Source organism: Pelobates fuscus, chromosome 3 (genome assembly GCF_036172605.1).
Source record: "Pelobates fuscus isolate aPelFus1 chromosome 3, aPelFus1.pri, whole genome shotgun sequence".
NCBI classification, from domain to species: Eukaryota; Metazoa; Chordata; class Amphibia; order Anura; family Pelobatidae; genus Pelobates; species Pelobates fuscus.
The window spans coordinates 410,797,328-410,819,659 of NC_086319.1; the positions used below are offsets into that span (position 1 = coordinate 410,797,328).

A 22,332-nucleotide genomic window follows, 5' to 3' on the forward strand; every position below is an offset into this window, starting at 1 on the left:
CCGTCCATGCTGGTCAGGCCCCGCCCCCTCGCAGGTCGGCTTTCTTGACCATGGCTTCTGTGAGGGCCCTGATATCGGCTCGAATGTCCGCCAGTGAGGGTTCCCGGGTGTCGGGTGGTGTCGGCGGGAGCTGTCCGTCGGCCATCTTGGGGCCGGACGTCTCACGCGGCTGCCTTCCTGGAGTGCAGAGGTAGCCGTCTAGCGGTCCGGCCTGCAGCATTCCTTGCGGTCCCTTCGGAGGTTGGTGGGAGTCAGACCTCTTGGTGCGACCCATTAGGTAGGATGTGGTGGAGAAAGTGCGCGGTTGTTTTCTCTGTGGGACGGAGCTCCTCAGTTATGCTGCCATCTCTGTCGGCAGTCTTCCGGAAATCCCTGTATCTAACACTTTTTACAACATAACAAAAACCCTAAACTTTTAAAATGTATAGGTATACAAAAACGTAAAATTAATTGGAGAGGTGGTGATTTTTTAGAAAATTCTAGGCAAAATAGAGATGTATTGGGTTTTCCTTTTTAATAACTTGTATGTCAGATGGTCTTTATGTTGATTTTGATCTTTTTAATTTCTTATAACTGTTTTTTTTCAATAATTTTTTATTTTATTTATTATTTATTTATTTATTATGCATGTATATACTCTCCCAACTTCAATAATGTGTTTTACCTAACTTTGTTTATTATCTATGTGATAAGATTGTATTAATTATTTGTATTAAGATGTATGTAACCTGTTTATATTATGTATTTCTATCTTATTTTATGATTTATATTATTGTTTTTATTATTCACATCCATTTATTTGCCAATATAGCCTTTTTATTTACATATGATTTTATTAAAATTATGCTTTCTCCTTTAATTACCAAGTTCCCTACATGGGTTTCCTTAGTAAAGACTCAAAAAACATGACCACCACCATGTGGAGTCTAAATGCTCCATATCCTCCATTTTCTCATAGGAGGATATACATTACTAGTTCCCTGCCCCTTTTTGGAGGAGCTTCCCTCTTTCATGTAGTCTGTGGATACAACCAGACCCAGGCTGCACTACATTTCCCATACTCCATTGCGCGTGGTCACGTGACAGGTCCAAAATCATCTAAAATGGCTGCAGTCACGGAGTCGGCTATTTTTGTAATTTTCTCCCCTTCAGAAGCTTAGTTTTGCTTCCAAATTTTATACACTAGTCCCTACATTGGTGTACTATCATTCGAGACCTTTTTTTCATCTTTTTTTTTTAAATGTAATAAAATTAATTGTGATGTCATTTAGGCGCCAAATTGAAAGAAACCACACCCACGCTTCCTATATATACCTATGCCTGCCAGGTTTGATTTTTCTACCTCCACTTGAGAAGGCCACTTTGGTGAAACGTGTTGTGGATATTTTAACTGTTTGTTTTGCATTGTATTTTAACCCCTTCAGGACGGAGTCAATAGTGCACGTTCTGATCAAAACAAAACGTAAACAAAAACTAGAATTTGCGCTATATGTCTGTTCGACCGTAGTCCCCCTCTTTCAAATTATATGCACCCACACTTATTATATATCATTTTGTTCAGGAGAAACAGGGCTTTAATCTATCATTCACTATTCATATATGGAACATAATTCATTATGAACAAAATTGAAAAAAATGTGAGAAAATAAGATTTTTTTTAAAATTTGCATTTCCGTCTGACATTTTAACTGTGAATGTCATAATACTGTCATGTTTTACTGCAAATAAATGCACATATTTGTAATCAGCGATGTCTCACGAGTACAACAGTATCCCCCATTAACAGGTTTTATGGTGTTTTGGAAAGTTACAGGGTCAATATAGAACATTCCATTTTTAAATTGAAATTTTCCAGATTAGTAATGTTACCTTTAAGACGGTGTGGTAGCCCAGGAATGAGAATTACCCCCATAATGGCATAGCATTTGAAAAAGTAGACAAGCCAAGGTATTGAAAGTGGGGTATGTTTAGTCTTTTTTAGTAGCCACTTAGTCACAAACACTGGCCAAAGTTAGCGTTCATATTTGTTTTTGTGTGAAAAAAGCAAAAAATGAATATTTGGCCAGTGTTTGTGACTAAGTGGCTACTAAGAAAGACTGGACATACCCCACTTGCAATACCTCGGGTTGTCTACTTTTGCAAATGGTATGCCATCATGGGGGTAATTCTCATTCCTGGGCTACCATACGCTCTCAAAGGCAACATAACCAATCTGGCAAATTTCAATGTCAAAAAAATGAAATGCAAGCCTTATATGTGACTCTCTAACTTTCCAAAACACCATAAAACCTGTACATGGGGGGTACTGTTATTCTCGGGAGACTTCACTAAACACAAATATTAGTGTTTTAAAACAGTAAAACATATTACAACAATAATATAGACCATAAAAGTGCAGTTCGCTTGTAAAAAATGCGAAAAAGTCACTTTTACTTAAAATATCATCGTTGTAATACAATTTACCAGTTTGAAACACTAATATTTGAGTTCAGCGAAGTCTCCCGAGTAAAACAGTACCCCCTATGTACAGGTTTTATGTTGTCTTGGAGAGTTACAGGGTCAAATATAGTGCTTGCGAATTAAATTCTCTGCACTTTCTCCCTGTGTTGTCAGGCATGTCAATCAAATTTTAATTAATCAAATCACATAATTACGTTAAAAGATTATTTAAATATACACGTAGAATTTTAATATATATGCATTTAAAGGTATTTAAATTCTACGTGTATACTAATGTAATTTTTTATGTAATTAAATGTATTTATCTATATATATATATATTTGCGGTTATTTGTATTTTATATATACCGTATTTATCGGCGTATAACACGCACCGGCGTATAACACGCTCCTCATTTTTAAAAAGAAATTCCAGGAAATTTCCCCGCCTCCCATAGTATTCCCCCCCCCTCATCCCATAGTATTCCCCCCTCATCCCATAGTGTCCCCCCCCCTCCCATAGTATTCTCCCCCCCTCCCCTCCCATAGTATTCTCCCCCCCTCCTCTCCCATAGTATTCTCCCCCCCTCCTCTCCCATAGTATTCCCCCCCCCTCCTCTCCCATAGTATCCCCCCCCCTCCTCTCCCATAGTATCCCCCCCCCTCCTCTCCCATAGTATCCCCCCCCCCTCCTCTCCCATAGTATTCCCCCCCCCTCCTCTCCCATAGTATTCTCCCCCCCTCCTCTCCCATAGTATTCTCCCCCCCTCCTCTCCCATAGTACTCTCCCCCTCCCCTCCCATAGTACTCTCCCCCCCTCCTCTCCCATAGTACTCTCCCCCTCCCCTCCCATAGTACTCTCCCCCTCCCCTCCCATAGTATTCCCCCCCCTCCCCTCCCATAGTACTCTCCCCCCCCCTCCCATAGTACTCTCCCCCCTCCCCTCCCAAAGTACTCTCCCCCCTCCCCTCCCATAGTATTCTCCCCCCCTCCCCTCCCATAGTATTCTCCCCCCCTCCCCTCCCATAGTATTCTCCCCCCCTCCCCTCCCATAGTATTCTCCCCCTCCCCTCCCATTCTCCCCCTCCCCTCCCATTCTCCCCCCCTCCCATTCTCCCCCCTCCCCTCCCATAGTGTACTTCCCCCCCTCCCCTCCCATAGTGTACTTCCCCCCCTCCCCTCCCATAGTGTACTTCTCCCCTCCTCTCCCCTCCCATAGTGTACTTCCCCCTCCCCTCCCCTCCCCTCCCATAGTGTACTTCCCCCCCCCCTCCCATAGTGTACTTCCCCCCCCCCCCTCCCATAGTGTACTTCCCCCCCCTCCCCTCCCATAGTGTACTTCCCCTCCCATAATTACTTACCTGTTCTGAAGCGTGGGCCGGCTTCACAGCTTGCACCGCGGTACAGGAACTTTAATTTCATGTTCCGGTTTCCGGCGGGACTGAAAGGAAGTGTGCACACTATTGTGCACACTTCCTTTCAGTCCCGCCGGAAACCGGAACATGAAATTAAAGTTCCTGTACCGCGGTGCAAGCTGTGAAGCCGGCCCACGCTTCAGGACAGGTAAGTAATTATGGGATATCGGCGTATAACACGCACCCACGATTTTTCCCCTATTTTCAGGGGAAAAAAGTGCGTGTTATACGCCGATAAATACGGTAGATAGATATATATAGAATGTCATTCTAAGTGTATTTTGTTACCGATATATATATATATTAATAACAAAATACAGTTAGAATGAAATTACATATGCATATATAATTTATATAAAATTTTGTTTCAATATTTTATTTATTTATTTTATAATTTTATTTATTTATTATTTTAATTATACGTATTTATATATAATATATATATGTACATCTATTATATATATAATATATATACATATTATATATATGTAACGTCATTCTAAGTGTATTTTAATATTAATATATATACTTATATTAATATTAAAATACACTTTGTATGACGTTACATATATATAATATGTATATATAATATATATACATATTATATATATATAAAAATATATTTCATTTATTTTTAAACATGTTTAATTTATTTTTTTTTACTCTTCCTACCAGCAGGGGGACTGTCTGATATTTCAAACAGTCCCCCTGCTGGCAGATCCATAGCCAGCTATAGGGGGCCATGTGATCGCTCTTTGAGAGCGATCACATGGCCCCCGGGGGCCTCATTTGCCGGAAGGGGGCTGCCTGGGCTGTCAGGCAGCCCCCCAGAAGAGGATCGCGGCGGAGGTAAGTAATTGCTATCTCCTGGGGCTGCAACCATGCCGTCGCAACGGCTTTAAAGCCCATTTAATGCTTGACGGCATGGTACGTCGTAACGGCGGGAAGGGGTTAATAAAGGTATTTTGGCCTCTTTCCACTGTGAGTATGCCACATTTTTTTATTTTCTACCTGGCATCCGATTTTAAGTTCCAGTGAGGACTACTCCAAAAGATTCCACTGTGGGGATTATACCACTTACGCCTACACATTGAGCATTTAGTCTGCCCAATTAAATGTGAATACCTATACTTTGTTCTATACTCCTGGTACCTTTTATACTGTGAGCACTATTGCTGTGTCTTTTATATTCTTTATGATCTTCATACTGATGATACAACTGCCCACCATAGGCTCCAGTACATGTGAGTGCACATCTTTTATAGCTGCATATCTAAATATTGAGTCTGGCATATTGCAGAATATATCTCTGATTTAGCCTACATATCTACAAGAGAAGCTGCATCCACAAGAACCTCCTATAAAGTCTGTACTCCACCATATTATCAGCCGGGGATTACTCCGCCCAAGTGTCTAAGTTGAAACTGCACCTATGCTCCTATGAAGCGTGAGTGCATATAATTTTATTTACCCTCACCTTACTGTATTTTATACTTACTTCACTATCAGCTTCCTATTTCTCCTCCTTTTTATGGTTAAATATACACACTCTAAGGACATTCCAGGTGCTGCACCTCCCTCTCTGCTTCTCTACAGGACAAGAGAGACCCCGGATTTGGCGACCTAGCTGCCCTTTGGACTGTACCAGTACTGGGCAAGCACTGAATATCCTCTTCCTTTTAGTCTTTTGTAATAGTTGACTGTTAGGCCTCTAATTCTTGCAGGTGGTATAGATGCCCATTTGCCTTGGTAAAATGCCTCCAGGTCATGCAAAGTCTTTGGTCGTCTTGCATGAACCACACAATAGAGATCTCCCCAGAGGTGTTCAAAGATATTATGATCAGGAGACTATGATGACCACTCCAGAAAACACTGGAGGCTCAACTTAGCCTTGTGCTTAAGGTAATTGTCATTCTGAAAAGTCCAAGTGTGTCCCATGCACAGCCTTCATGCAGCAGAATGCAAATTGTCTGTCAGTATTTTATGATAACAACTGCATTCATCTTGCCAATAATTTTCACAAGATTCCCTGTGCCTTTACCTGTACCTGTTGGGTAGCTTTCCTAACTGGAGAACATTGTAATTATATTAGTCAACCAATCAAACAGTTGTAACCATTTTATAATTGTGGCTCTAACAAAGCCCAAAGAACCCCTGAATCCACATGTGTTGCTAATTGTATGGATCTATATTTTGATCATTGCTTTGTAAAGCTATTTAGTTAAAGGGACACTGTAGGCACCCAGACCACTTCAACTCATTGAAGTGGTCAGGGTGATGTGTCCCTATTGTACTTAGTGCTTGAATGTAAAACATTGCAGTTCGAGAGAACTGCAATGTTTACATTGCAGCTCAAAGTCTAATGTCAGCCACTGGGGGCACTTTCGGAATCCAAACGGACCTTTGGTCCATTATCTGACGCTGGACATCCTCACGCTCTGTATGAGGACTTCCAGCATCAGATATTCCCAATAGGAAAGCATTGAATAAAGTTTCCCTATGGGGAGCTCTAATGCATGTGTTTTAACCCCTTCAGCGCTGGGGGAGGGGAGTGCAAGGGAAGGGGGACCTTAGAAATCTATAGTGCCAGGAAAACAGCTTTTTACTGGCAATACAGGATCCATTAAAAACCATATGCTGTTGCAATATTCTGGGCACACTGTCCAGAGTTTCAAAATCATCTAAACAAAGTGCTGGTATCTTATGATACAACACTCAGACACTCAGAGCATCTGGCATGTTCTGGGGTGAACTGATTTCTTGTCTACCTGAGAAACTGTACTCTGGCATGTATGAAATGCACATGTCCCTTGCATAAACTAGTTATGTAAGCTCATTTTTGCATGATTATAAAAGATGGGACTTTTTGAAGTTTTGCCAGAAGTCTCACATATGAGATAATACACTGTGTAGTAACCTCCCAGATTACTTTAAGACTCTTGGCAAGACTGAACTCAAGCCTTTCAAGCCATGATAGACCTCGATGTTGATTTCCTGCATTAATTGGTGATATTACTTTGTTCCTGTTACATTCTTGTAAATATAAATATTAGACTGTATTGTGCTTAATAAAAAAACTTTCATTGTTTCACCTACTTGGCGTCCTTCTCTGTATCCTGGAGCCTTATAAATTAACTAAAGCCAAATACCATATATGTTGAAGAATATATGTTGTGGATACAACTCCAGTCTTCACATCACTAAACCAAAATTTGAGTCTAAGGCTCCATGAGGTATCGCGACTTTTGATCAAGGCTGGGGACCTATGTCTAAGATTCTCAAGAGGAATTGTCCAATACCAGATTGTCCCCCTCTAACAGCACGCAGACCAACTAACTTACAAGACCAACTTATCCATAGTCACCTAGCATCCCCCTCACCACCTACTAACTGGCTGTCAAACACTAAGGGAACTTACAAATGTGGGCATTGTAAGGCCTTCCAGTATATCTTACCCTCAAAGTCAACTACGTCTACTCAAACCCACATTAATATAGTCACAAATGCCCTGGTTAACTGCAGCACTACATGATTGGTCTACTTGATCACCTGTAGCTGCGGGGCTCAATATATAGGCAAAACTTTTCAGCAGTTTAGATGCAGAATCTTGCAACGTATTACCTCTATCAATAATACTGTCACACCTACCCCGGTAGCAAGACATATTCTCAATTTCCATGATGGCAAACCTGACAACTTGAAATTTCAGGCCATTAAAAAATTGCTGCCTAACCCAAGAAAGGGTGACTTCAATAAGATTCTGCTAAGAAAGGAATCACAATGGATTTTCTCATTTAAGACCTTGGCTCCTGTGGGCCTTAATGAAGAATTTAATTACATACCATTCATACATCGCTAAACTGCTAATATATTTAGCTACTATTGATTTAATTTTCTCATGACTCCATTGTGACGAGACCAATCTAGCCACATTGCATTGGAGAAGCCTGGTCGCCTGCCTGCTGCCTTTCGACTATGGCCCCATGTTGAAATAGTTGATTTTCCCGTGCAAAGACACGAAAGCCGGGTCATTCGGTACTTGCCCTATTTGAACAGTGATACCCCAGATAGCTATGCCATGGAGCCCATTTGTATAACAAAAGACTATGTGAAAGACTTTTGCTCCATGGCAATTGAACTGTATGTAGTGATCTGAGCGCCATTCAGTAATAATGTGCGCTCAGATCTGAGCTATCTGGGGATATGTGGAATGTATCTGTTTTATGCAATAGCTGCACAGTTATATATTTTTATGTATTTTATTGTCTTTTGCTATCATGTGTTCAATGGAGTTTTGCCTCTGTCCTTGGAGATAATTGGATTACTTCCCAATTATCTCCAGGATGGAAGACTCTGTGGAACTGGTTTTGGGCAGAAAAGCCATGCTTCATTTGGTCACAAAGGACTTCGATCTATCTTTTGAACCAATTTGGATGATTTTGACATATGTTTGTATTTGGAGAATGCTGATTCTGTAAGTTTTAGGTGAATGTGATGTATACTTTTAAAGTTATGAATAATGTGGAAAAACTGTATTTCTCTGCCTGTGATAATTACATTAACCCACTGTGTAAGGTAATTGTTTCACAGGCAGAGGGGAGGATTTTGTGTGGGAGTGTCTGAGTGTATTATTGGTTGTTTTAAAAAACCCTGTGGGTGGTACTAATGTGTAAGAATGTGAATAAAATGTAAATAAGAACAATAAACCCACAGCTCTGTCTGATCACTGCTTGACCCTCAACACGGAGCTTTGTCTCATTTTTGGGGGAATTTACTGTATGCTGATAGAGACATTTTTTGCTAAGTCAGGTAGTTACAGCAAAGGTTTTTTGTTAACTGTTTGTCTTTTGGTATTTAAAATAAAGTATCTTTGTGATTTTTAAAGCATTTTTAGCCATTATCCCCCTCTCAATATCTACATTATAATTAGGGACAGATTTTTTATTTCTTCTTTTTCTTGTTACCAATTTCTTCAGGGTCACCCCCTTTTCTGTTCCCTCAGATCCTTGGATATTTATCGGCAGAGCAACTATTCTTTATCTACGTTGTGGATACATTTTAATTGTATATATTAATTTTAACAATGTTTTTCTTTGCGGCTTCCTTGATATCCTTGTTCCTCAGACTATATATGATCGGGTTAATCATAGGGGTCACCACAGTGTATAACAAAGAAGCAATTTTGTTGGCAGTCACATATTTCTTATTGGTGGGAATCATATAAATTCCTGTTATAGTGCCAAAGAAAACGGAAACCACAGTGAGGTGGGAACTACAAGTCGAGAAGACTTTTGATCTTCCAATTGTGGTGGAAATCCTAAGGGCAGCCTGCGCAATATGCACATAAAATACTACAATACTTATGAGTGGAGTGATAGTTATTGGTACACACAATATAAGAATTTCCATTTCAAGTAACTTGATGTCTGAACAAGAAAGTTCTAATAGTGGGACAAGATCACAGAAGAAATGATCAATAACATTTGGGCCACAAAACTGAAGCTGAATTATTGATATTAATATAATTAATGATGCAAAAAGGCTTAATAGCCAACTGATGATAACCAATGTAACACGTAACACAGAATTCATTAAAGAGCGATATCTCAGAGGGTTACAGATGGCCAGATATCTATCAAAAGCCATTATTGATAAAATAAAACATTCAGAGGCTTCAGCACAAGAATAAAAATAATACTGAATAAGGCAACCTGAAAAAGACATAGTGCCCCCTTCATTATATATAATATAAAGTGTTTTGGGGATAATAGTTGTTGTAACCAGTAAATCAGAAATGGACAGTTGTGTTAGGAAGAAATACATGGGAGACTGGAGACTGCTGGTAGATGCCACCAGCCAAATAATCAGAATATTTCCGCATACGGTCATAATGAGGAAAACAGGAAGGGCAATTAAAAATAAAACCTTGAAGTGTAGTAGATCCTGAAATCCAAGTAAAATAATCTCAGTGACAGTGGTCTGGTTTATGACATTCATTGTCTGCGGGAAAAGAAAATGTTGTGATGTTAAATTATGTATATTTTTAAACAGACACCAATTTGTAATTTTTCATGTAATGACCTTCATTTAACCCCTTAAGGACCAAACTTCTGGAATAAAAGGGAATCATGACGTGTTAATTCGTAGATGTAGTAGATTGTGCTCAAGGGAAAGTTAACGTGCGTGAAGTATTTCCTGCATGATAGATTTAATTAGCGTGCATGATCTACTAAGTTGTGTGCATGAGAATTGTATTATGTGTCTATATGTGCCTACCTTGGACTCCATCCAGGGTTTTGAATACTTGAAACATGCACACAAGTTAGCTATCTCACAGGCAAAGTGTACTATCTTTTGGGCATGATCTACTAGCTTCATGCATGAGGTAGTAAAGCATGCACACAATGTAAAATATTTTATGCGACAGCTCTGAGATTCTGTACGATGCTCTTCTCATAAGAACATATTACACCCCAGATATCAACTACCTCCCTTTCCTCCATTCTTTTTATGCATTTTCATCTATTTTTTCTTTGTCTTTGAAATGTTATCTATATCACACCCATGTCCAAAAATAGGTATATATTAATCAAAAGAACACCCCTATCCCGTAAGGCACTTTAGCTTGGTTTAAAAAAAAAAAAAAAAAAGGTTAGTTATAGTTTGTAGTTCAAATGAGAAATGAATCCTTCTCATAGGGACCAACTTGTGTCATTGGTTCTGTGAAACATGTAACTGGACACAAATGATCAGACATGATGAGTTCACAGGATCTGGATTGGAGATGCAATGAGGAACCTCTCCCAGAGCTGGGATAAGGGTGTGTTTAATTTTAACTCTTTCATTGCAGCAATGGGGAAGAACCGTAATTTAAAGAGGTTAAGGGAACACTTTTTTTTTTACATATATATATTTATTGATTATTGTGTTCCTCCAATATTGTCAATACAATAATATAATGTAAAATAATATAACAACATGAATGATGATTAACCCCTTAAGGACCGGACTGTTTTTGCGATGTTGTACATTTGCGACCAGGCATCTTTTTGACACTTTTGTGGTGTTTGTGTTTAGCTGTAGTTTTCTGCTCTCTCATTTACTGTTCCCATACAAATTATATATTGTTTTTTTCAGGACAAAATGGGCTTTCTTTACATACCATTATTTATATAATCTCATGTAATTTAATTTAAAAACAAATGAAAAAATATGATGAAAAATTTAAAAAAATACATGTTTTTTGACTTTTATGTGAAAAATCTTTTACTCATCTACAAAAGCGAATGAAAAAAACTGCTAAATAGATTCAAAATGTTGTCCTGAGTTTAAAAATACCCAGTGTTTACATGCTTTTTGCTATTTTTTTGCATGTTATAGGGCTATAAGTACAAGTAGGATATTGCGGTTTCAAAACATACATTTTTAAAATGTATCAATAGTGACATTGTAACACTATTATCTGTCATAAATCTCTGAATACCACCCCACATGTACATATTTTTTTTTAAAGTAGACAACCCAAGGTATTCAATATGTGGTATGTGCAGACTTTTTTAGTAGCCACTTAGTCGCAAACACTGGCCAAAGTTAGCGTTCATATTTGTTTGTGTGTGAAAAAAGTAAAAAACTAAATTGAACGCTAATTTTGGCCAGTGTTTGTGACTAAGTGGCTACTAAAAAATACTGGGCATACACCATTTGCAATACATTGGGTTGTCTTCTTTTGCAAATGGTATGCCATCATGGGGCTAATTCTCATTCCTCGGCTACCATAAGCTCTCAAAGGCAACGTAACCAACCTGGCCATTTTCAATGTAAAAATATTTGACCCATATATTTGACCCTGTAACTTTCAAAAATGCTATAAAACCTGTACATGGGGGGTACTGTTATACTCAGGAGACTTTGCTGAACACAAATGTTAGTGTTTCAAAACTGGAAAATGTATCACAACAATTATATCATCAGTAAAAGTGCTGTTTGTGTGTGAAAAGTTAAAAAAGTCACTTTCACTGACAATATCATCGCTGTGATATGATTTACTGTTTTGAATCACTAATATTTGTGTTCAGCGAAGTCTCCCGAGTAAAACAGTACCCCCCATGTACAGGTTTTAGGGTGTCGTAGAACGTTACAGGGTAAAATACAGTGCTAACAAATTGATTGCAATCAATAAAATTACTTAATTATGTAAAAATATTGCATAAATACACATGTAGAATTCAAATATATATGCATATTTATATATTTGAAGTCTACGTGTATATTTATATAATTATTTATGTAATTTTGTATATGGACATGTATATTTCGTATTCTTTTTATTTATTTCTATATACATAGATATATATACAATTTCATTCTAAGTGTATTTTGATATAAATATATATATATATATATATTAATATCAAAATACAGTTAGAATAAAAATTTCATATATAAAAATTTTTTTTTTTAATTTTTATTATTATTTTTACATTTTTTTATTTAATTTAAATTACTTATTATTTGTATTTTATAATAATATATATATATACAATATATATAGTTATCATATATATTATATATATACACGTGTGTAATTTAATTATAAGTGTATTTTTATATTAATATGTGTACATATTAATATAAAAATACACTTAGTATGACATTATATATATGATATATAGATGTATATTATATATATAAAATATACATCTATATATCATATATAGATATATACATATATATAATTAGTATTTTTATTTATTAACTTTAACTTTAATTTTTTTTTAGGATTTTACACTAGCAGGGAGACTGCCTGTCAGCACAGACAGTCCCCCTGCAGGCAGACACATGGACACCTATATCCGCCATGGGGAGACTGTCTGGGCTGCAGGCAGTCTCCCCACACCGGGACCAACACCGATCGCCGCCGGGGGAACGACGGCGATCGGGTAAGTACATTGGACCGGTAGGACCGTTCAGGACCGTCAGCGGTCGCCAAGGCAAAAATGCCGATGACGGTCCTGAACCGTCCTCGGTCCTTAAGGGGTGAAGAAAATGATTTGTTTTCTAAATATATGTACAATACATTGATTCAATTTTAACAGCTACCACACTTTGCGTGAATCTTACAATCAAACTCAATATGAATGTAAAAAAGTGCAGCATTTATTTTTACCAACAAAATCAGTTGTATAATTCTGTTCTAAAGAAAATCCATGTATATAATTGTGTATTGTAAAAATCACATGATACCACAGCAATAAGTAACCTTTTAACTTACCACTTCATACTTCATTATCTCAGTGTGGAATAGGTCATTCTAACACAATTTCCTCATTCAGTATATACAGAAAGTGAACCTCCATGTGAGAATACCTTAAGACACCAATTATATCTAATCAAGAAAAAAGTACTCATGTCAGTTTGGAGATCAGTGCAGATCAGGTAAACTGAGACACAGGTAGAGACATTTATCTCCTTGGCTGCTCATCCTTAATACTGCTATCTTTTGTAATGGAATCCCAATGACTAATTGTCTTATGTATCTCCATCTTCCCAAGTTCTTCCTTTGGAGGAATAGGATCCAGATGTCATATCATGCAATTAGAAAAATCCTTACCGGTTATTTACTATTTTGCCAACATACTGAGAGCATGGTGTTTCTGTTCACAAAACATTAGGTAATTATTATTTTTGTTTTATATCCTAGACCATATATATTATTTGTTTCATTATTTTTCCCTGTCGAACATTCCTCTAGACCAGTGCACTGAATCTCCGCTTGCAGTTTATGAGTGTAATTTGAGCCCTGGTGAGGAAGTCACAGCTTTATTGATTGGATCCCCCGATAACAGCTCCTCTATACCCTGTCAGTAAATGCTGCGTTTCCTCAAGAAGGTTAGCTCAAAAAATCACCCCCTTCCCCGTGATAAGCAGAACTCATTTCTGATTAAACTGAACACAGACAGACTGCTGTCAGGCTGTGATATGACTCCATGTACTGCCTGGATGCTGTTATACACTATTGTTAATACAGTAAAGGGTCTTACACTCTGCCAGGATTCGTCTTCCTTTATCCAGTTTGTCCCTCTACCTGGAAATTTCTGGCAACAGATCAGTTAAGCAGGAAGAGAGGGTGCACCATGTTTCTCCACACTGGGAGGGAATTTATATATTGGGGTGTTTATAAGCACCGACCCATTTTGGATATTTTACTTTACCTGTGTTAATGCACTCTATTTATCTCGATTACATGTTTACTGTTATGTATGTAACAATGTACTCAAGGGTATCATTGAAAGCAAGAGATATTTCCTGGTAAAATATTTAATATAACATTTAAATAAATATATAAATATAGTTAAATAAATAGACCGAACACATGAAGAATTCAGTTCAAAAACACCTTGGAACCAATAAAGGAGTCTTAGTTGTATTCTATTATCATACATTACATTAGCCCACATTCATTTACAGAGTACTCTGTTTCTAGAAGGTCTAAAAAAAATTCAAATAAGGTTTTCTGTAAAAATATGGTCAATGGGAAGTCTTAATCTAATGAACATGACTAAAATGATTACATTGTATAAGTAAAACAGTTAATGGGAAGACTGTCACTAGAGTTTAGATGTATCTGACAGCAACAAAAATAACCAAAAACAGCTCAATTCTAAGCAATTGTGTTTGTGCCATTAACCGTGCTTTCCTTTTGAGTGAGTTTTATTTGCCAACACATAATGCACTATTTATCAGAAATGTAAAGAGGTAAAATCCCACTCAAGTCACACTTCATCTGAGGTTTGCAAGCATCTCACATTTTATCCCCAATACCTGGTGAGATGTACGCCAAAATCTGAAATGTTCAGTGCAGAACAGGGATTGTCATTCAGTTATGTAGTGAGGTTGGTTAATTCATCTTTAGACGTGGAGCCAATCTCTTCTATATAAGATAAGTTGTTCTAATAAGGAAATGAATAAAGATCGTATTAAAGAAAGGTTGAACAACGAAGGAAACTAAAGAAACGTCCATGACTTGTTCTAGATCACAGTAACAGATTGAATACTGCACGGTGAAAATTATTTTTGGATTCAGTTTTATATACATTCAGAAACCGTGAGAGAATACAAGAAGGTCTCTTGGGCGCAAACCAAACCTAGAGAGAAACAAAATGTTAGACTCATTCTTAGCTTTGATTTATTTATTCTCATATATTCATTTTGCTAATTAACTATTGTGTGATCTTATCCATTTAAAATTATTATTATAGATTTTGTGATATTAATAGATTTGAACCTCATCTGAAGGGGTCAAAAGTTCTGATATAGGCCTTTAACACAAGTGACAAAAAGTGTCTAGATACTCATGTTTTATCTGCATGTTTTATTTAACTTTTAACCCATCTCAATAATTTCCTTGCAATTCATTCCCCCTCGTTAAAAATGTCCTCTTTATCCTAAAAAGGTTAACTTTGTGGATTAATCGACACAGTGCCATTCAGTAGTGCTCATATTAATATCAATATAGACCAGTTCAATCAATTTTCTATTTCCATTTCCACTTTATTTTTTTAATTTTATTTCCTTCTTATCCTTATTAGTCAGTTATATGACGTAAGATCAGTGTATTTCCATCAGTCAATCTATTTACCTCACGATCCCTTCAAATTCTGTATAGAGTTAACTATGACATCATTATTTGAACCTCCACATACCTGGAATACAGTTCCCCCTTGAAGAGCCGCCTTACCGGCAAAACGTGCGTCGGGGCTCAGCTGGACTGGGCACACCTAGCTTAAACTCTATATTTCTTTGATTTACTTTTATGATCTCTTTATGCAAGGGTTTTAGGTAGTCAAGATTATTCAAGCAATGCTAGGGTAAACTCCATTTAGTGCATTTTAGTTATTGACTTTTGGCTATCCATAGCTTAGTTTATCATTAGGTGCCCTTGAAGGCACAGTTGTAGGGTTATTGTAACTAACGGTTAGAAATTGACATCTATACATGCAGGACTTTTAGCATCAGAGCACCATTTACACCCCACATGACATTAACAGCATTCTATCACAAGTTCATCTGAAACACATACATACTGCAAGGCATCTCTGGATGCAGTGTGCTCTCCTTATGCTTCCAAATGTTACCCTAAAGAGTGTATGGTGATACATCAATCTACATTGCTTCCCATAGATTTAAAAGAGGGGAGTAGTGATATTGATCTATTTAAAATTTCTGTCACCAGATGAGTTAGCTAAAGCCCAGGTTCCCCATGACTGTGCAGCATTAATGGCGTGAAAGCAGCAGGTTTTTCACATGTAATTTATCTAATGCAGATTTTGAGTTTTTTGTAGATGGTTCCAGATATGCTGATGAGAAGTTTTGCCCTTCCAGAAAAGACTGTCGACTACAATATACTGTTAAGACTGCAGAAGCAAGCAAGCAAAGACAAATAAGATCTCTGTAGGAAACAAGATGCAGAACCTGATGATGACAAGATGTGGATAAAAGGTAAAATACTGTGTTTACTATGAGTATTGTACCCTATGATGGCTCAAGTAGCCCATGGACCCACACATTTTTCCAAGATGAACATGAACTGTATAGTGAATACCCATCGGGTGGCACCTGGGTTTACTGTTGTAGCAGCTAAGCATACCCGTGCTTGCATGATTTGTGCTAGTAATAACCCCGGACAGGCTGTCAAAACACCTGATAAACATATACCAAGGCCACCTTACCCGTTTCAGAGACTGCAGATAGAATATATTCAACTGCCTAAGGTAGGAGTGTATGAATATGTGTTGGTGTGCATTGATCTCTTTTCAGGTTGGCCTGAGGCCTACCCAGTGTCGAAAGCCACAACAAAGGTCACGGCAAGTAAGCTTCTGAAGGAAATAGTATGTAGAAACGGCGTACCTGAAGTGATTGAAGGGGACAGCGGTAGCCATTTCACTGGAGAAATAATGCAAGAAATAATGAAGGCACTAGGGATTATTCAGGCCTTCCATACCCCTTACCACCACCAGAGTAGTGAGAAAGTAGAAAGGGCAAATGGCACTCTGAAAAATAAAATTGCCAAAGCCATGCAAGAGACAGGGAAGCCTTGCACTGAATGCCTTCCCCTAGCGCTCTTCTCTATGAGATTCACCCCCCATCTTAGAAGTTGTTTGTCTCCCTTCAAAATTATGTTTGGATGTGCCCCCAAGACAGGACTCCATTTCCCCCAGACACTTTAAGTACAACATAGTAACATGACCTCCTATGTCCAGGCCCTCCATAAAAAGTTAGGGCAGGTGCATAAACAAGTGTTTGATTCTATTCCAGATCCAGACTCCAGTTCTACCACTCATAAACTACAACCTGGAGATTGGGTAGTGATAAAAAGACATGTGAGAAAGGGACTTGAGACAAGATTTGATGGTCCCTTCCAAGTGTTGCTAACCACAGCCACCTCGGTGAAATTAGAAGGAAAAGCCATGTGGATACACGCCAGTTATTGTAAACAAGTCACTCTGACTGATCAACCGACATGAAGCTGTTCTTATCCTTTACCATTGTATGCTCTGTTCAGATATGCTACTTTGACCTGAGACCAGAAAATAATAATGCATGGCACTGAAATATATGGATGCAAATAACAAAGGCTTATAATCTGACCTCCTTTTGCCTCAACTCTCCAGGGCCGGACTGGGGATACGAAGCAGCCCTGGAAAAAAAATCTATGCCAGCCCCATAAGTCATTGTGCTATGTAGGGTGTTATATATATATATATATATAGAAGATAAGAAAAGACCGGCACTCTAGGAATTCACTCAAAATTATTTACTGTGATAGAAAATCAACGTTTCAGCTCCTCTTGGGAGCTTTCTTCAGGACATACATAATCTCAACATGAAAAAACACACTTTTATAAGGATTAAATTAAGCAATAAATTAGGTACTTACATACAGCTGTCCATCTCAAGCTGCTCGTTACCGTTTGACGCCATGTGTTTCAGGACCGGACTCACTTCCGGGTCTGGTCATCTGATCGCTAATCGCCTTCTGATTGGATGATTCCGTATGTGCTTAGAGACCAAGGACGCCAAAGTCCCATTGGTTACAGCACTTCTCTACGGTGTCCCGAGATGGACAAATTTAATGAAGAAAATTGAAACCGCATTTCCAGCGGCAATTATGCATTTTAGGCGATCAGGCATAGTTAGACTTAACGGAAACGAGCAGTTTACAATAGGAAATTAGAAGATCATGCACAAAATACAAATATAGACATGCTAATAATTATACATGTATATCTACATATCCTGATGAGAAAAACAGTGCAGTGTTTTTATATAAATGATTCAACCTCCATATTTATACAAAATATATATACAGTGCAATTAATTCATAAGGTCTCCAGTAAATCTTTTATGGGACCTAAAAAAAGGCAACAATGCTGGTATTCTAAACCTTAATCTAAAGGGACTGTGTTATATACACTCCAGATTCTAATATCTGACTCTTCATGTGAAACCATAAGTGTGAAACTTAAGTGTAAAAAAAAAAAAAAAAAAATGTGAAAGCTAGGTGTAAAAAAATGTGTCAACTCTATTCAAAATCAGATGTCAATTCCGAATATTGGTAAGTCAGAGAAGGCTATCCAAGCCTTCAGTGTGATGTCTATAACTTGTGTTGAATATATGTAAAAAAGTGTTAATGAATGTGCATCCTATGTAGGTAAGTATAACTCAAACATAGTCTATCCACAACTGTATTGATATATTGTACATAACCTAGGTATTTATGATCTACAGATGTTCTGTCCCATCAGTTGTGGAAGCTGCATGTACCAAAATATAAAAAAGACTATATATTAAAATTATAATTTAAAATCAAAAAGGTGAAAAGACAACCCCACTTTATGAAAAAATGATAAAACCTGCTGTCTACAATGGATTGGACTTATGGGTATCATTTGGACCGCCGCCCAAAAACAATACTTAATATGTTTCCTCTATCTGTCTCATAGAAATGTTATAAAAGAGCATTTCTCATTGAGACCCTTTGGGGACAATGTGCCTAATTGGTGAATCCAATAGGCTTCCCTTTGTAATAGTAATTTCGCTCTATCACCACCTCGATTTGGCATCGGTACATGTTCAATTGCTATACATCTGAGAGAGGAGAGTTGATGTTGCAACTCTAAAAAATGTCTGGCCACAGGTTTGTCCGAATTGCCATCACGATAGGCTAGCCGGATACTTGATCTGTGGCCTCTGATTCTCTCACAGAGAGCTGTCTCTGTTTTACCCACATAATCAAACCACAGGGACAAGTGAGTTTGTAAATTACATGGTCAGTACGGCAGTGTATACGTTGTCGAATCTTATACACTTGGCCTGTGTATGGGTGTGTAAAGATTTTGGATGGGATGAGATGGCCACATGTTACACATCCCAAACATCTTACACACCCAGCATTTGTATACCCCGTTTCGTCCTGTCATAACAATGTCGAGGATCAGTCTTAACCAACAAGTCCCTTAAGTTCTTGTTCCTTCGATAACAGAGCATCGGTGTCTGTTGAAAAATCTCAGGGAGTGTCGGATCCAGCTTCAATGTGTGCCAATTCCTCTTGATGATTGTACTCAATTCAGAACTTGCGGAGTTCAATTGTGTTATGAACCTACATCTTTTTGTCACGCCTGTGTCTCCAATCTGTGATCTTGGACCAGACTTTGATTTAGCTTTCGTTAAAGCCTCTTCTAACACCTTTCGAGGATACCCCCTGTCTTGAAATTTCTCAAACATTTGTACGAGTTGTTGTTCACTATTCTCATTGAGGGAATTATTTCTTAAGACTCGTAAGAACTGTGAATAAGGTAACAAATTTTTCAGGTGTGTAGGGTGAAAACTGCTAAAATGCAATAGAGTGTTCCGGTCTGTTGATTTGGAAAATAAGGTGTGCTCCAGTCGTTGGTTGATGATCATAATTTCGATGTCTAGAAATTGGATTCTAGACTCACTCATATTAGAAGTGAATCTCACTGGAGAAGGTAATTCATTCAGGTTATGCACAAATTGAACAGCTTCCTGTCTTGTACCGCTCCATAAGATTAGGACATCATCGATGAACCTGAAATAGCGGACAATTTGATGTGTATATATCTGAAGAATATTCTGGGTTTCATACTCATACATAAAAGTGTTGGCATACATTGGAGCCATCGCTGCTCCCATTGATGTGCCCGCTAGCTGAGAGGGGTAGAGACTTAGACGTTTTTCCATCCAGACGGCAAGATTCTCCCGTTCCTCGCGGTCCCCTCGCGCATGTAAACGCCGGTCGCGAGAGAGCTATGCCTTTTTGTAACGTGACGCTCAATAGTCGACGTCATGACGCTATTCTAGCCCGACCTGTCAGTCAAATCCCGGACACGAATCAGGTCTCGGCGGAGGCGTGATTAGTCCCTAGAACCAGGGTATTTAAGGGAGCTCTCAGCATTTGCTCATTGCCCTGTCGTGGTTCTAGCCAGCCTAGTCACACAGTGCTCTTGTTTTCTCTTGTCTTTTGGTTCTGACCCGGCTTTGTTATTACTTACCTGTCTTCTCTGTTATCCTTGACCCGGCTTGTCTCTCGCTTACCTGTCTTCTCGTTCCCTCGACCTCGGCTTGTCCCTGACCATTCTATATGTAGTATTACGTTAAGTCCGGCCATTCTAAGGTCCGGTATACGTATCTGCTACTCTTTGTACTCTGCGTGTTGGATCCTGACATTACGACAGGGCCAATGGATCCTGCAGGTACAAACTGTCAGCTTGGTTCTCCTGATCCTAGGTTTGACGCCATGGAGCATAGAATGGATCAGATGGCACTAGCACTACAGGCGTTACTATCACGTCCTAATAATCCACCTGAGGAGATGCGTAATACTTCTATTCCTCCTGTGAGTTCAGGGCTAGAGGTAGCCACTGTAGGTGCTTCTTCCCGAGTTACCCCACCGGTACGTTATGCTGGTTCTCCTGAAAGGTGTCGTGGCTTTTTGAACCAGATCAGTATCCATTTCGAGCTACAACCCCGTTCCTACCCTACTGATAGGGCAAAGGTGGGATTTATTATCACCTTACTCATTGAGAAGGCTCTGAGATGGGCTAATCCGTTGTGGGAGAATGATAATCCATTAGTCTATAACTATAATGCCTTTGTAGCTGCTTTTAAAAGAACTTTTGACCCCCCTGGCAGAAAGGTCAATGCAGCTAGATTACTGTTGCGCCTTAGACAAGAGAACCGAACACTTGTGGATTACGCACTAGAGTTCAGGTCTTTGGCGGCAGAGGTTAAGTGGAATGAACAGGCTTATATAGACGTATTTTTAAACGGATTATCCGATGTAATACTTGACGAGGTAGCGACGAGAGAGCTTCCCGAGAATTTGGAGGACTTAATTTCCTTTATCTCTCGCATTGACGAACGTCTAAGAGAGAGGCAGAACACTCGAGATAGAACCAGTAGACCTTCCTTTAGACTAGCTCCATCATTTCAAAGCCCTGAAACCAAAACTCCACGGTTTCCAGAACCTATGCAGATAGGCCTTACTCGCCTCTCAGAAGAGGAGAGACAGTACAGGAGAAGGGAGGGACTGTGTATGTATTGTGGAGTCAGAGGTCACTTACGTTTGAATTGTCCCAATCGCCCGGGAAACGCTCGCACCTAAGTTTCTCTAGAGGACAGGCCTTGGGTGTTTCTATTTTGTCCTCTACTCATAACTACAAAGAACACAGGCTTCTATTACCCGTTTCTTTAACTTGGGAGAAGGGAACTTTAGAGACTATGGCATTAATAGACTCTGGAGCTGCTGAGAGCTTTATCGACCAAGTTTTTCTTACCAAACACGCTATCCCATCTCAGTTAAGGAAGACACCCTTGGCTGTTGAGGCCATATATGGTAGACCTTTAGTTGAGCCTGTGATTTTCCGGGAAACCACACCTCTTGACTTAACTACTGGTATTCTACACAAGGAGGAGATATCTCTACTACTCATTTCATCTCCTTCTGTTCCCATAGTCCTGGGATACTCCTGGCTGAAGAGACATAACCCCATTATAGATTGGAAATCAGGGGAAATAGTCTCGTGGGGCCAGGGTTGTCAAGAGAGATGTTTAAAGAGAGTGTCACCCCTTTGTATTGTTAACACACTTAATAACTCTACCGACTCTACTAAAGTACAGATACCGTCCTTGTATCTAGATTTAAAGGCGGTATTTGACAAAAGAAAGGCTGATACCTTACCACCACACAGGCCTTTTGATTGCAAAATTAATTTACTTCCTGGTACTATGCCTCCCAGGGACCATGTATACCCTTTGTCTACGAATGAGAACTTAGTCTTAGAGGAGTATATTCGTGAAAACCTAGACAAAGGGTTTATTAGGAGATCCTCCTCCCCTGCTGGGGCTGGATTTTTTTTTGTTAAAAAGAAGGATGGTTCTTTAAGACCTTGCATTGACT

The 22,332-nt window shown here is 38.7% G+C and overlaps 1 protein-coding gene across 1 annotated transcript; it reads right to left on the bottom strand.

Annotated features, from left to right (window-relative positions):
• Positions 1-8,912: 8,912 nt before the first annotated feature.
• On the bottom strand, positions 8,913-9,851 carry LOC134602016 (olfactory receptor 11L1-like). Its single transcript, XM_063446518.1, has one exon. The coding sequence runs from the start codon at positions 9,849-9,851 to the stop codon at positions 8,913-8,915; it is 939 nt and encodes a 312-aa protein (XP_063302588.1).
• Between the last annotated feature and the right edge of the window lie 12,481 nt (positions 9,852-22,332).